Source organism: Glycine max, chromosome 19 (assembly GCF_000004515.6).
Source record: "Glycine max cultivar Williams 82 chromosome 19, Glycine_max_v4.0, whole genome shotgun sequence".
Taxonomy (NCBI): Eukaryota; Viridiplantae; Streptophyta; class Magnoliopsida; order Fabales; family Fabaceae; genus Glycine; species Glycine max.
Window position 1 is genome coordinate 22,084,463 of NC_038255.2, and position 15,600 is coordinate 22,100,062.

Here is a 15,600-nt window from a genome sequence, read left to right on the forward strand (position 1 = left end):
ACGTCTCAACTTGTCGATGTACTTTTCATCTCTTTCCTTAGAGCGTCTTCAACTTCTCTGTCTCTTGATTTGTGAATGATTGTTACCGTCTCGCTCTTTTCCCTTGCTTGTACCCATTATTAGATTGATATGTTTGAGGTTTATGGACGAAATCTTTTAAAAGGCCTAGCATGATAAGGTCTTTGATCTTATCCTTCAAGACACTGCATTCTTCTTTTGAATGTCCTTCAAGATGTTTCATAGAAAACATGTGAACACATTGAAAAATATCATGTTGGTTTGTAGGGACAGTCATTGATCATGAAATCAGATTATCGAGGTCTCAAAAAAGGCTACCTATGAAGGGTTATCACCAGTGGAGGGTTCTAACCAACAAGGAAGTTGAATGAAATGTCATTGCGTGAAGTGCCGTAGTGTGAGAGTTGACGAGAAGTAAAAAATTAGGGATGTTACAAATGAGGTGCCCTAATTAAATATCTATCTGGTATACTAGATATAGATAGATACTTCATCTGTTCCAAATTATAAAACTTTTCTCAGAAATTTATTTTTTTCTTTTTATAAGACAATTCTTTAATTTTTAGATGCATTAATTGTTTTTTTCCTACAAACACTTACTCAATTATTCTTTCTCTCCAAATATTAGTGAGAAACAATTAAGTGAATAAAGAGATAAAAAATGTTAATTTTGGAAAGATAATACAAATAATTGAATAATTTAATGTAATTAACTAAATTAATTATTCTTCTTGAAAGATATAAATTAATTGTAAGAGTCTTATAGTCAGGGGCCAGGAGACTAGATAGATAGATGGACGTTCATGTATCTTGCTCATATAATTAATATTAGGTTAAAATGTAATTTTTGTTCTCATATTTTTTTCGAATTTATAATTTTAGTTTCCTATTTTTTAATTGAGACATTTTGTTATTCACTTTTAAAAAGTTTACGATTTTAATCCTTCATTTTTAATTGAGACATTTCATATCATATTTTTAAAAAATTCACAATTTTAATCCTTGTAACTAATTTCAAATGTTGATCTATATATTTTGTAAACGTTGAATGACAATTATTTGTTTATTTTATAGTAATAACTATTTTCTTAAATTATTTAATTGCTAACAAGTTTAATTTATAAAAAAAAATAAAAATATATTGTCAATAAGTCTGAAATTGACTAATAGGATTAAAATTATATTTTTTTTTTAAAATGAGAGACGGAATATCTCAATTAAAAAAATATGAAAATTAAAATAATAATTTTTCAAAAAATAAATGATAAAATATATCAGTTAAAAAAAATAAAAAAACTAAAATTATATATTTAAAAAAATAGAACAAAAATTCGTAAGAAATTAGTATTGTCTAATATATATTTTTAGAATATTCCTTGTCGTTATAATCAAGATTTTGACCTGGGGGCTGGCTAACAATGCTTGGTGTGTCTCCAATCTCCATTTGCTCCGATTCGAAACGCAAACGCGATGGGAAGGTTTACGTTTGATGCAGTCGTCTCCTTGTTCGTTACGGTGCACCCGCACGAGACCTCTACTTTGCTCCATTCCTTCTTCTGCTTCTTCTTTGTGAGTTTTCTTTTCTCTGCTCAATGACTGAGAATGTTTTGCCCCTTCCGTTTCTTTTTTCTTCATACCCCTTTTTTTTTTGGCTATTTGTTGCAGATTTTGAGTGCGTATTTCGTAGTTCTTCCGTTGCGCGATGAGGGTGCCATCTCATTGGGGTTATCAAATCTGCCGGGTCTATTTGTGGGGTCCCTGGTGCTCACCCTCATTGCTGCACCCTTTTCTTCTCTCATATTCTCTCTACCTAACCTTTCCAAAGGCAAGGTAACATTGAATTTTTTAGAATTCTTTATTTTTGTGCCCATAATAACAGTCGATTTTCAATTTTGATAATTCATTTAGCCGTTTTTTTAATCTTAAACTAGTGGCTAAATGCCATTAGACTTATAAATGACAACCTATAAAGCACGAACACATTTCTGACACCACCCCGACACTTTTGGACACTTCTTATGAAGTTTTCAATTTAAAAATGACTTTTTGCTGGCTTGAACACTTAAGTGGATACTTTTACACAATTCAGACACTTGAAAAAACATATAATGTTGGTTTAGAAAGATAAATATACCATCAATTTAAATATTTTATTATATGTTTACTCATTATTTTATTTCATTAGAGTCTCTCTCTGTGTGTTTGCAGTGTCTTGTGTCCTATATTTTAGACATTAGCCATGTCCAAGTGTGTGTCTATGTCCGGTGTCCATGTCAAAGTTCGTGCTTCATAGATGGCAACACAATCATGCAGACACAATGCACATACTGCACCTTCATACTAAAACAAATGAGAATTACAGAGTATTATGATAATAACACGTTAAAATCATACATAAAGTGACCAAATGATAAGTTCATTAGGATTAGCTATGCCAAAACACAGCAATCAACACAGCAAATCATAAGTTTATTAGAATGAGCTATGCCAAAAAACTGTACAAAACACAGCAATCATCTACCCCAATCAAATCACAATACCATACAATATACCAATCAACATAGAACACAGTAATGCTTGGTGGTCTGACTTGAAGACTGTAATGCTTCACAGCAGTATGGATGGGGTTCTCAATCAGATTATATGGAAACTGGGCAGTGGTGACCAAATTTTATTTTGGGAAGATTCTTGGATGGGTGATGGAAGAACTCTAAGAGAAAGATATCCTGATTTGTATCAAATATCTTCTCATAAAGCTGAGATAGTGGGAAACTTGGGGTCCTTTGGAGAAGCAGGATGGCAGTGGAATTTCTCTTGGAGGAGGAATCTTTTTGATCAAGAGTTGGTCAGTGCTTCAGACTTTATCGACCAGGTTTCAGCCTTATCTCCTAATGCAACTTTCAAGGACCAGTGGGTATGGGGTGCTGATCCAAAAGGAACTTTTTCTACATCCAGTGCTTACCATTTTATTAGAGAAGCTCAATCAACAGTATACCAGAATCAAGCTTTCAGTCAGTTATGGGATATCAAAGCTCCTCCGAAAGCCCTTTCCTTTGCTTGGAGACTCCTGTGGGATAGACTCCCGACTAAGGATAACTTATCTAGACGGCAAGTCGCGCTTGATAGTGACCTCTGTACCTTTTGCCAAAGCCAAGTGGAATCTGCCTCTCATCTCTTCTTTTCTTGCAATAAGATTATGCCACTGTGGTGGGAATTTACCTCTTGGGTCAAGGAAGCTAGAGTCATGCATTGTAGGCCTGTGGATCACTTCATTCAGCACCTCTCTTTGGCTGCTTCGCAGGCTATTAATAGAAAGTGGAAGGTTTGGTGGGTAGCAGCCACAGTTTCTATTTGGAACTATAGGAACACCATGATTTTTAAAAATCAACAGTTTGCTATTTCTAAGTTGGTGGGTGATGCAATTTATCTTACCTGGTCTTGGTTGAGGGGGTGGGAAAAGGACTTTGTCATTCCGTTTAATCAATGGTCATCATCTATGTCCTTTGCCTTCTCCTAGTCTGGGAAGGATGGGTGGTTTTTTGTAAGGTCTCTAGTTGGGGAAGCTTGTGTAGTTTTTCCTTATATCCTCAGCCTATGGCTTTCTTTTTGTATCTTTGTAGTACTTCTGGTACTATCCTTATCTAATATATGATACTTTTGGCCGTTCAAAAAAACATAGAACACAGTACAGACAGTTATCCATTCAACCAAAGTCAAGCAAGAGAACTTGTAAGGCAATCAAGATTCAAGAGGTGAATTAGTAGAACCAGAATATGGATGGAGCTTTGCCTAACAGAATCAGCAAGAAGGGTGAAGGCTGCAACTTTGATAGTGCATATGACAAACAACCTGAGCTTTGACATTGAGGGCAATAGCAAGTAACCTGTGCTTTGAAATTGACTAGAATGAATCAATGGATGATCAGATTGATTTGGATTTTGGGTGAGCTTCAAGTCTGAAGGTTTCCCTAGTGTTTTAGGCTGAAAGTGCTGCATTTTGGGCCAAATTAACATGAACCAGCACACTTAGATTTGCCCATGGACTCGTGAGTTTACACAATTTAGCTTGAGTCTACCCGATGACCAATTCCATTCAAGTCTGCTCACAATCTTTTCATGTAATTTAGCTGTATTCCCTAGATCTACTTAGGTGGTTTGTCATGTCTAGCCTTTTTATAAGGTGCCTGAATGTCCTGCATGACTTCGGTTTTGCAAAACTGAACTAACACCATGACTTTTGCACTGCAAAACTGAACTATGGTGTCTACTATATGTGGTAAATGAGATCCATATTCACCGAACAACCCATCTAAATGTCCTTTCCTCCCTACTTTTCTAGCCTTCAATTTATTTAGGTTACCTCTTTGGCCATTTGTGCCTCCTCTTTCTTTGTTCTCTTTGGTCATTATTTCTTCTCTTTTTCTTGTTCTTTCCTACCATTTTTTACTCCTCTTTGTTTGGCTTAATTGCCTTTTGGTCCTTAAAACAAATAAGTCCTTCCATCACTATCGTCCAATTTTTGACAGAAATAATTGACATGAGACGATTTTCAAATGTTTATTAGCATGTTACTAAGTCAAATTTCTCAACTAAAAGGACTCATTGTCAACTTTTGGATCTTAGAATTTGGGCTTAGGGCCTAACTCAACCCTACAAAATTGGCTTGTACGGGGGGGATTGCCCAAACCTTATAAGCACTACTTAGGTCTTATCTTTAGTTGATGTGGGATCTCAACACCCTAATCCTAAGACTCGATGTTCTAATGGTTGCACAATATGACATTCACTCAGCCTTGGTAGCCTTTTAGGTTGCCATTTCTGAGACATTGGCAGCCAACTCCGATAGGATGCCATTAAGGTGGGCCAGGGGTGATCACAATTACGGAAACTTTCCAACATTGGATTACAATGTACGATCCATTTATTTCCTTTTGATTATTTTATTAATTTATTTTGTCCATTTTAATCCTGGCTTGACATAGTGGTTCCTTTCTGATGACCATGTACCAACTCAACATATTATGCCATATTTCAAAATTGGGTGTCAAGTTAGTTATTTCCCTTAACAATTGAATGGTAGATTGATAGAAGTACTTGATTTGTTTCAATAGAAAAGTTGGCATAGTTGATTTGGGTAAAAAATATTGAGGTACCAAAATTGCACATAGGCCATTGTAGACTGTAGATGGACAAAAGTGCAATTAAACCTCATTCCTTTACGAATCTTTGTGAACCTCGTTCCTTTATGAATCTTTGTGATTCTATTTTTTTCTTCTATCTCTGTTTCTTTGTCTTGTTTTGTGCCAATTAATTGTTGCATGATGGCAGTCCTGGTGGTTAGCACTGACTTATACAATTTGGAAGCATAGAAATAGCATCATTTTCTCCACTGCTGTTTTCAATGCTCATAAAATAATGGACGATGCAGTGTTTTTGCTATGGACATGGCTCAGAAACTTAGAAAAGAATTTCACATCTCATTTCAATCAGTTGTCTTCAAATATCAAAGATGGTTTTCTTCGGACACCAACATAGGGAATTAGATACAGTTCTGCACTATTACCCTAATGTAGTTCTTTCAGCTTGTGTAATCTCAAGGCCTGTTAGAGAACCAGCTATGATTTGTACTTATAAAAATCTGTAGCGATTTAGTACCTCTGGTACTTATTAATGAATATATTATATTTTTGGCTGATCAAAAAAAAAAAAAATTGTTGCATGATAATTTCTATTTTCTAGCAAATTTGTGTTGTGAAGCTTATGGCATCAACCTTATGTTTGTGATACTTTTAGTGAGTTTTGTTTTCTATAATATGTTCATAAGTTATTTTTTGTCGTTTGTCATTAGTTTTCCTTATTTATCATATTCAGCTGTTTCTTTGGTATGTATACTCTTTTTTTATTATAGTCACCGCGCTTGTGCCATAATTGTCAATGCCATCTGTCATATTTTTATGATGAAATTTTTGTAATGGTGCTTCTTGAAATTCCAGGCTTTGTTTTTGATACACAGGTTCTTTAGTGTATCCCTCATATTGTTCTTTATTCTATGGCACTCTTCATCAGCTGGATATTCAAAGTCCAATATCACAGTAAGATAATAGTATAACTTGAAGTTGTTTGTTGCAGTCTATATTGTTGGCTAATTTCAGAATTATTTGTTTTTGATTGTGTTAAATTGGGTTTTATGTTCCTAGGGATCCACACCTTTGACCTTTCCCTCAAAGGAAGAAGGGAAAATTGGTGCCCATGGTAGTCTTACATCTTCATTTGGTTGGGATAACCATGGATGGTTCTATATTTCTGTCCGGATAGGATTGTTTCTTTGGGTATGATTGATAATTTTATTTTCCATGTTTAGATACTAGTTTGATTTCATTCTGCTGTTTGCTTGTTTCAAATGACATTTTTGTGACACTAGTTTATGTTATTTTATGAAGGTTGCTTTGCTTAATCTAATTACAATTTCTTCAACTTGGGCAAGGGTAACTGATGTGATGGACAGTGAGGTTTGTTTGCAGCTATATCATTTTTGTTTGTCTGGATTATTCTGGGCCTAACATACTTTGAGTTCAGTCAGGTTCAAGATTATTCGGGTTTATTGGTGCTGGTGCCACCCTTGGACAACTTTTTGGGTCATTGTTTGCCATTGGAATGGCTTTTGTTGGCCCATGTAAGTTTGCATTTGCCCTAAACAATCCTTTCTGATATATTTTTGCTTTGCCATAAAGTAATCATGTCTTTCACAGTCTTGCTTTTGTTTGCTGCGTTGTTGATGGAACTTGCGGCACAAACATCAAGAGGGATAAATCATGTTACATCTCATGTTGAAGAACAATTGTCTCCCATTAGGTCATTCTATGTTTTCTTTTCTTTGTAGTTATATCAATTGCAACAGATAAGTTTCGGATGGCATATACCTCATTTTAATACTTGGTGAATGAATGAATTAACCTTTAAGAAATATTCTACATCTAAAACTAGATATTTGTTATGAACCATTCCCTTAAATCTGGTTACAGGGAAGTGAACAGTAAAGTCTGGTTGTAATTGTAAATCACCATATTCCTGACTTCCTTTGTGGCCTATTTTTTGGTAGTATGAAATCAGCTTATATAGGAGGTGAGGGTAGGTTGGGGGCATTCTGATTTATGATAATTTATGAACTGTGCACTTTCTCTGTTGGGGAAACAACCATGACCACTCCCATCAATCAGTCTCTCCATTTCAGAAGAGCCATGCCAGTTGTCGTCAATTCCATCTTATAAAGCTAGTTGGTTTGAGCTTGCTGTGGGGTAGGTTGGGGGCATTCTGATTTATGATAATTTATGAACTGTGCACTTTCTCTGTTGGGGAAACAACCATGACCACTCCCATCAATCAGTCTCTCCATTTCAGAAGAGCCATGCCAGTTGTCGTCAATTCCATCTTATAAAGCTAGTTGGTTTGAGCTTGCTGTGATAACCCCTAACACTATGGTAGAGAAAAGCTACCGGCCTCTCTTCATAAAACAGAACATCCCCCTACCATAGAAGCATCAGTTTCCCCAATAGAAGTTTTCAACATCAGCAACTCTGAGTATGATGGAAGCATAGTCATTCCAGACCATAATGTGGCAAAAGCCTCTTGATCTTCTTTTCCCCACTAAAATTATACTTCTTCAATAGCTGGGCTAGAGGTTTGTTTATCCACTCACAATCTCACAAACCTTCGTGGGCTCTCTGAATCCTTTTACATCCTTAGGTACTGGCCGTAGCACATTACTTAAACCTTTTTTGGTTCTGTAGACGACATAGGTTATCAATCCTGGATGGTGTGGTGGCCATCCCTAAATGATTTATGTGAGATGTATATAAATTCTCAAAATTTAAAACAACCACAAAATTGACCCACGCTCCATCCTAAATAGTCTTATAATTGGGGAACGTTTTATTTTTTATTTATTTATTATGAATCATGTATTATACTATTTATAAATTATAATATTGTAAAGTAGTCTATAATATTTAAAATATATTTATAAATATATATATATATATATATATATATATATATATATAATAAATATAATCTATATATATATATATATATATATATATATTTAATGTATAGATTTATTAGGATCTGATTTATAGGAAGCATATCTGATTTAGAAGAAACTGAATATGCTCTCATTATCAGTATTGTTTTTAATGACAACTATATAATAGAGCATCTGTTGTGTACTTTGATACACGGTTTCAGTCTATTATCCCTCTATATTTTCTCATTTTACATGGTATCTAGAGCTAGGTTGAGGGAATAAAGAAAAACCGTCCCTTATCGGGGACAATGGTGAGCCTTTTTGCTCACTGCCTTTCTTCTATCATTCTTTTTCCAATTTTTGGTGGCCTTTATACTTGCTGCACCTTTTCTAGCGATTGTTCTTCCACTTTTTTCTGCATTCTGGTGGACCTCTCTAGTTGTCGCCCTTTCCAAATCCCGGTGGACGTTTTTGCTCGTCATCCATCTTCCAACAACCCTTTTCTCCTTTCTCGACAACTTTTTTGGTCACCATTGGCCACCGTCACTTTTTCGGTGACCCACTGTCCCATGGTGAGCCCTTTCACTCGTTGCCTGTCTTTCGATGAGCCCTTCTACAAGCCGCAATTTATCGACGAATCTGCTTCATTTTCCGGCCATCCACTGCCACTATTCAAGTGGCCGCCGTCTCTCTAGCGAACTTAATTGATACTACCTATACCAACAAGAGCATCTAATTTTCGGTAGCCCATCACTTAAGAACTTCATAGTTAAGCGTGCTAGGATTGGAGTGATTTCGGGATGGGTGACCTTCTAGGAAGTTTCCTAGAAAGCATGTGAGTGAGGATAAAGCATGCTGAAAAATCTTGTATTGGTTTGTAGGGTCAGTCATTGATCCTAGAAGTAGGCAGAGCTGATTGTCAAGGTTTTGAAAATGGCTACCTACGGAAGGTTTTGATTGGTGGAGGATTCTAACTAATAAAGATGTTAAGTGAAGTGCTGCCGAGTGAAGTATCGTAGAGTGCGAGCCGTCGAGAAGTTAACAATCAGGGATGTTACATCAAAGACTTAGTGAAGATGTTGGTCAACGGATCACTAGAGTTGACAAAACTTATTGTAATTTCTCCTAACTCAATCTTTTATATAGATTGATAGTAATAATTAACACAATTAAAGGAGGTTGAGTTTCCTCTAAATCAAATCCTATCAAATCAATACAATAAATGTGTAATTTATTTTTGATTCTCAACACTTCCCCTCAAGCTGGAGAGTATAGATCATGTGTTGAATATCTTTTGGGGTTTTTGAATTAGATTTGTATGCATCATTACTAAATATTTTTTCCTTGTTTTAGAAGTCAGCAGACATAGACTAGACTAGGCTGTCACATAGACTAGGCTAGGCTGTCCTTTCCCCCTTTCTCTCTCTTATGCTTTGTACTCTATAAATTGTAAGCTGAAACATGAATATCACAAGTCTTGTGAGTGAAATTTCCTCACACTTAAATTCAAGTATATGCACCCAACTTGTTACAAATATAGTCAATCCTAGGTCCCCCCCAAAGACTTAGTGAAGATGTTGGCCTGTTAGTCACTAAAGTTAACAAAACTTGTTGTAGTTTCTCCTAACTCAATCGTTTTCCTAATGAAGTGGTAGTCCACCTCAATATGTTTTGTCTTCACATAGAAGACTGGATTAGAAACAATATGCAATGCTGCCTCACATGTCATTGTCATTTGTCCGGACTCTTCAGTTCTCTTAGTATTTGTTGGACCTTGTGGCCTCAATAACTTAAGAGGGATAGGCTTAGAATGCAGAAGAAGCAACAACAATCAATTTAATAATGTTCTTTAAACATGCAAGACAAAATTGATTGTAATAACATAAATGAGATAAAGGAAGAGAGAATGCAAACATAGTTTTATACTGGTTCGGCCACACCCTTATGCCTACGTTCAGTACTCAAGCAACCCACTTGAGATTTTCACTATCTTTGTAAAATCCATTACAAAGTCTGAAGCACACAGGAACAACCCATCCCTTGTGTTCAGATGCTTTACAACAAGAGACTCACAGTCTCTTAACCAATCTCATTGAATAAGAAGAATGGAAGAAAAATTTTCTCTTCAAGAGAAGAATATTACAATGAAGATCCATGGATGAACTCTTAATGGATTTGCAAGTGTTTGTCCAAGAGTTCTTGAGAGAGCATTTGACAATGAAGTTCTCTTGGAATCTCTCTCATTTTCTTTTGAGAGGATAAGACATTCTGGACTAGCAAAACTCTCTGCAATTTCGTCCCAAGTCACACATATATATAGGCCTTTGATGGTCATTCAAAATCCAAATGATAAGATGTGACTGTTGGCGATATTCCTTGAAAATCCTCTCTGGTAATCGATTACAGAATTAGTGTAATCGATTACACAATTATTTTTCTTGAACAATTGTGACTCTTCATTTAAAATTTGAATTCCCAATGTTCAGAGTCTCTGGTAATCGATTACATATGATGTGTAATCGATTACACACTTTCATGTGCCTTGGTAATCGATTACATGTATTGGTAATCGATTACATGTGCCTTGGATGACTTGAAATCTTTTCATTTTGAGGCAAGACTTGATCTTGAAGAAATCTTGAATCAAGGCTTTGTTTGTTGAAACAATCTTGTATTAATCTTGAAGCAAAATGAGCCTTGTTTGATTCTTCTTTTGACATCATCAAAATCATGTATACATACATTCACAGTATCTGCTTCAGCCATGAGTTTGCAAAGTCACTAAATTTATGGCTCTGTATTCTACCTCAACATTTTGCTGCAAGCTTTTCTAGGATATCAAATTCCCTTCGATTAGCACACAATACCCTGAGGTGGATCATCAATCACTAGGTGGCCTAGCTCAATCAGCATTAGAATAATCAACAATGTGAACATGCCCTTTTTCCTCATCAATGAGACCTTTGCCTGGAGCATTCTTAATATACTTCAGAATGCGGATTACTGCAACCCAATGATCTTGGCAAGGTGAATTCAAGAATTGGCATACTAAACTTATTGCAAACACTAAAACCAACCAACCAGCCTTCTATATCTGCTAAGATCTGACAATGGCTCCCCCTGATTGGGTATCAGTTTGATGCTAGGATGCATCAGAGTGTCTACTAGTTTGGCATTCAAAAGGATAGTTTCTTCTAATATGCCAAAAGCATATTTTCTCTAGGAGATCACCAAGCCATACTTAGATTGACCAACCTTGATACCTAGGAAGTACTGAAGTTTGCCAAAGTCTTTAGTTTGAAACTTGCTGGATAGATATTGCTTCATGTGAACAATGCCAAGCTCACTACCTATAATGACAATAGCATCTACATATATAATAAGGTAGATGCACCCCTAAGTAGAACGACAATAGAAAATAGAGTGATCGGCTTCACTACAGGTCATACTCATTCCAAACTACTGTACAACAGTGTGAAAACGGTCAAACCAGGCATGAGGTGACTATTTAAGTCCATACACTTGCGAAGTTGCTAAACCCGGGTGGAAAGCCCCCCCCCCCCCCCCCCCCCCTAAGCAACAAATCTAGGTGGTTGCTCTATATACACTTCTTCCTCAAGGTCGTCATGTAAGAATGCGTTTTTAATATCCAACTGAAATAGTGGCCAATGGTGAAGAATTGCCATGGATAAAAGAAGTCTTTGGATGCGATTATAGCCATTGGAGAGCTGTCAGTTTAATGCTATTCAATTTGGCGACCAAGCAAGCCTTGAAGTGATTTATTTCTTCCCATCAAGACTTGACGATGTACAGCCATTGACACCCAACAATAGTTTTGCTAGGTGGAAGAGGGATCAGCTCCCAAGTACCACTGCTTTAGAGTGCACACATCTCATCGATCATTGCTTGCTGCCACTCAGGGTGAGATAAGGCTTCACTTGGAGAGTTAGGAATAAACACAAGAGACAGAAGAAATGCATGTATAATGCAAAGGAGAGAGACAGTGATAACTCAATGAGGAGAAGAATTACGAGTAGAACGAATACCTTTATGTAAAGAGATGGGCTAGCCAAGGTTTTGGGGCAGGTCTGGATCCAATAAAGGAGAAAACAACGGGGAAGAGTTTGGCTAGGCCTCTACCGTCTCATCTGGTACCTGTTAAGACTTTTGGCAAGCATACCAATTGTCGTTGTAGGTTTCACATTTATAAAAGAGTTCGTCTCCACAGGGACTTGAGTTTACTTACTTCATTCGGATAAAGGTTATCAATTCAATAGTTATGTACAAATTTAATCGAATGTCATTGGTTTTGGTTTGATTAACTAAAGACAACTTTAAAGTAAAAAAATAGTGAAAATAACGGAATTACGGGAATAATGAAAACACTAAAATAACAGAAACACGAAAATAACAAAATTCAGTTCGTCGAAAATACGTAAATTACGGAAACGACTTAAATTAATTCAAGAAAACATGGGATTGAATTTCATCGTTTATACTCTTAGTATCCTAATAAGATTAACATATAAAAATCATTTTCCAACATTATTGATGCACACATTAAGTTATCCCAAGTCAATCTCTCGCACTTGGAACCTAAGAATATTTACTAAATATCGATCCCTCGCATATGTAATAAATATCCTAGTATTACAATTATATTCTCGTGCTTTTTGTAATCAAAACGTTATGCTTTATTCCTAACAACATGACGTAAAAAGTAAAATCATTCAGTTCAAATTCTAAGATTACTTTTCAGTCTCACTTAAAATCCAATTCCATGACACTAATGAAATTACCAATAATGGGTAGAAAATATTCATACATATACAATATCAAAAGAGATACATGAGGGTACAAAGATTACATCCAATCCTTAAGAAAAATTAACCGATCATTGCGCAGAGCACAAGACTAACAAGAGAAATGACGAAGGAAGTGATCCACAGTCACAACTCTGCAGCGCCTCGACTTCACATTTCCTTTTCTCCTTCTTCTTCCTGGCTCTCTCTTGTTTTTCTCTGTACTAAAGACTCTGTTGGATTCCTTTTAACTTCCTAAACATGGCTATTTATAGAAAAAATCCAAGAGTTGCTGAGAAATTCGCCTAGGCGAGTTGTAGCTCGCCCAGGCGAATTTGTGACTTAGTGCTGATTAGTGTAAACAAGTGTGATTAGTGGAAACAGAGCATGCCTTGGTCCAAACTGATTCACAAGTGCCATGTGGTCGAAAAATGGGCTTGAGTGCAGGGTGTAAGGTGGACTTGATGGCGCTGCATAGTTGGGCATCAATTTTCTCCCAATGTGCACACTCAATGGCAGGTGTGGAATCACTGGTGAGATGGTCTTTGTACCCAAGACCAATAATCCACAAAGTGCCATTGGAGGCCCAGGTACAGTAGTTGTCACCATCTAATTTCTCAACAGTGGGTAGAAAATTAGAGAAGATGGGAGAGTCTACTTAGGCGGCTGGGTACCAGCAGAGGCCATTGGAGTGCAAAAATGGACAAACAGTACCTACAATAATATATAAAAAAAAGAATCTGAAAATAAGGGGTTACAAAAGAGGCACCGTCAAATCAAGTCGGAATGATCCTAAACTTCAGGGGTAGGGGCGCAATGGAGAGGTGACATCTGGTGGAGGACTGGAGGCTCAGCCTGAACGGCGACCGCACATGTCAGAATAATGGGGAGCTCAATTGGTGTTTGGCGCACAATGGTTAGGTGCATGGGAACTCCAATGGGGTTGCCGTCCCCACCGTTGTGTAGTTTGGTGGATGGCAATGCTGGTGGTGGGGTCACTGGCTGGAAAGGTCGTTGGAGTGGCAGTCAGAAAAGGGTAAATAGTCGCTGGAAGGAGTTCGGCGAGACAGAGGGGCAGTGGGTCTACCCGGCAAAATCAGAGACATATTAGACTGAAACCACATGTTTGGATGACATTACGGTGCGGGTTTATATAGACTGATAATAATAGTTACACAAATTAGAGGAGATTGAATTTCCTCTAAATGAAATCAATATCAATATACAATAAATGTGTAATTTATTTCTTATTGTCAACAGAAAAAAATTATAAAGCAAAAATTGTTCTTAGAAGCATGGATAGATAGATAGGGACTGATGTCAAACACACACAGCGAGAGAGAGTGCTGTTAAATATGGGGGAATCTTGTGTACTTCATTAAATTATTTGTTTTAGGTTTTAGTTAAATAGGTAATTTAATGTATAGTGCAAGGCAACATGAGGGATAAAATCATATTTATTTATTTATTTTGAATTTAGAAAATCTGATTCCAAAAATGAAAACAAGACTGATGAGATTCAGAAGACTGAACATACTCCAAGAGGATTTCCAAAGTCATCTACTTTAGTGAAGCTTCCGTTTTGGCCCATACTTGAAGGACTCTGGCTTATATTGTCATCAACCTACCTTTTGCATGTGTCATTGTTCATCTGGCTGAGTGCAGTTGTCTCTTCATTCTTCTATTTTCAGGTTAGGTAATCTTCTGTCCTGTGATACGATCTTTAGTCAGTATTTCTAGTTTACCTGAATGATTAGAATATGTGGGGAATTGTGTAGATGAGTAATGCTAGCAACACACTATTATTGGCTGAAATTTATTGAAAATCACAAAATATGGTGAGTTCCACTCATAATTCTGTAGTTTTCAATAAATTTTATTCAAATAGTAGTGTGTTAAAGAGTGCATTCACTTGTGAAGATATATAAAATGCTATTGCTTACTGAAAATCTACTGTAATATTTGCTCTTCGTCAAATTCTTTGAAAGACTTTGCAAAGTAAAAGCCAAATCTAAGAAGTGTTGATTCAATTGATGAATATTTTGGTTCAATCCTGCCTGTTTTATATCATTAGTTAACATCTTCCCTTGGTTTTCTTTTTTACTTTATCTTGTCGTGCACAACTATTTCAAGTCGACATATAATATGCTTATACATAGAACACTAGTAGTATATTTAGGATTCTAAATTATTAAATAATGATTATGATTATTTGTTTTCATTGTCTTGTTGTCTGCTTGAGTATTTCTGTTTAAAATATTTAGAGGGGTGGCAGACCTGTGTTGCACTTTTGTTTATGATTTTGGTTTTAATTTTGTTTTCCTTACATCCTTGTTTTCTTATACTCCCATTTTTCTTCTTAATGTTTATGTTGAAAAAAGAGTCACGCATTAAATAATGTTTCTAGATCCTTTTCCATGTATGTGCTCTTCATAGTGAGGGAGCTTTCTTTTTTTTTGGTCAGCAAAGATAAGTATATATATATATATGAAAACCAAGTACCAGAGGTACTGTGATTACAATAAAAAGCCAGTGGAATGGTTCCCAAGACAGACTACACAGCAGTCTCGGAGGAACCAAAACTGGAAGACAGATTGATATAAACACAGTAACTATAACTTCTGCCCTCAGCTAATTACAAAAGCATCTCTAAGGTTAGATGACCATTGGTTGTAATGAACTACAAAGTCTTTCAAAATTTCTAAGCCATGACCATAGTAAAAATAATGCATCCTCCGTCAGTTTGTTGCCGTCGAAT

At 36.2% G+C, this 15,600-nt stretch overlaps 1 protein-coding gene across 3 annotated transcripts in view; it reads left to right on the top strand.

Annotated features, from left to right (window-relative positions):
* The first annotated feature begins 1,391 nt into the window (after positions 1 to 1,391).
* Positions 1,392 to 15,600, top strand: part of LOC100802404 (uncharacterized) — a 34,843-nt gene continuing 20,634 nt past the window's right edge. The window contains exons 1-8 of one of the 3 annotated variants that reach the window (XM_006604013.3): positions 1,392 to 1,587; positions 1,684 to 1,848; positions 6,011 to 6,109; positions 6,215 to 6,346; positions 6,458 to 6,526; positions 6,594 to 6,690; positions 6,767 to 6,869; positions 14,323 to 14,533. In XM_006604013.3, coding sequence (XP_006604076.1) covers positions 1,489 to 1,587; positions 1,684 to 1,848; positions 6,011 to 6,109; positions 6,215 to 6,346; positions 6,458 to 6,526; positions 6,594 to 6,690; positions 6,767 to 6,869; positions 14,323 to 14,533 — 975 coding nt within the window. In that variant the 5' untranslated portion in view covers positions 1,392 to 1,488. The remainder of the gene's footprint in view (positions 1,588 to 1,683; positions 1,849 to 6,010; positions 6,110 to 6,214; positions 6,347 to 6,457; positions 6,527 to 6,593; positions 6,691 to 6,766; positions 6,870 to 14,322; positions 14,534 to 15,600) is intronic. The other 2 variants (XM_014771788.3, XM_006604014.4) reach the window with 2 other exon arrangements.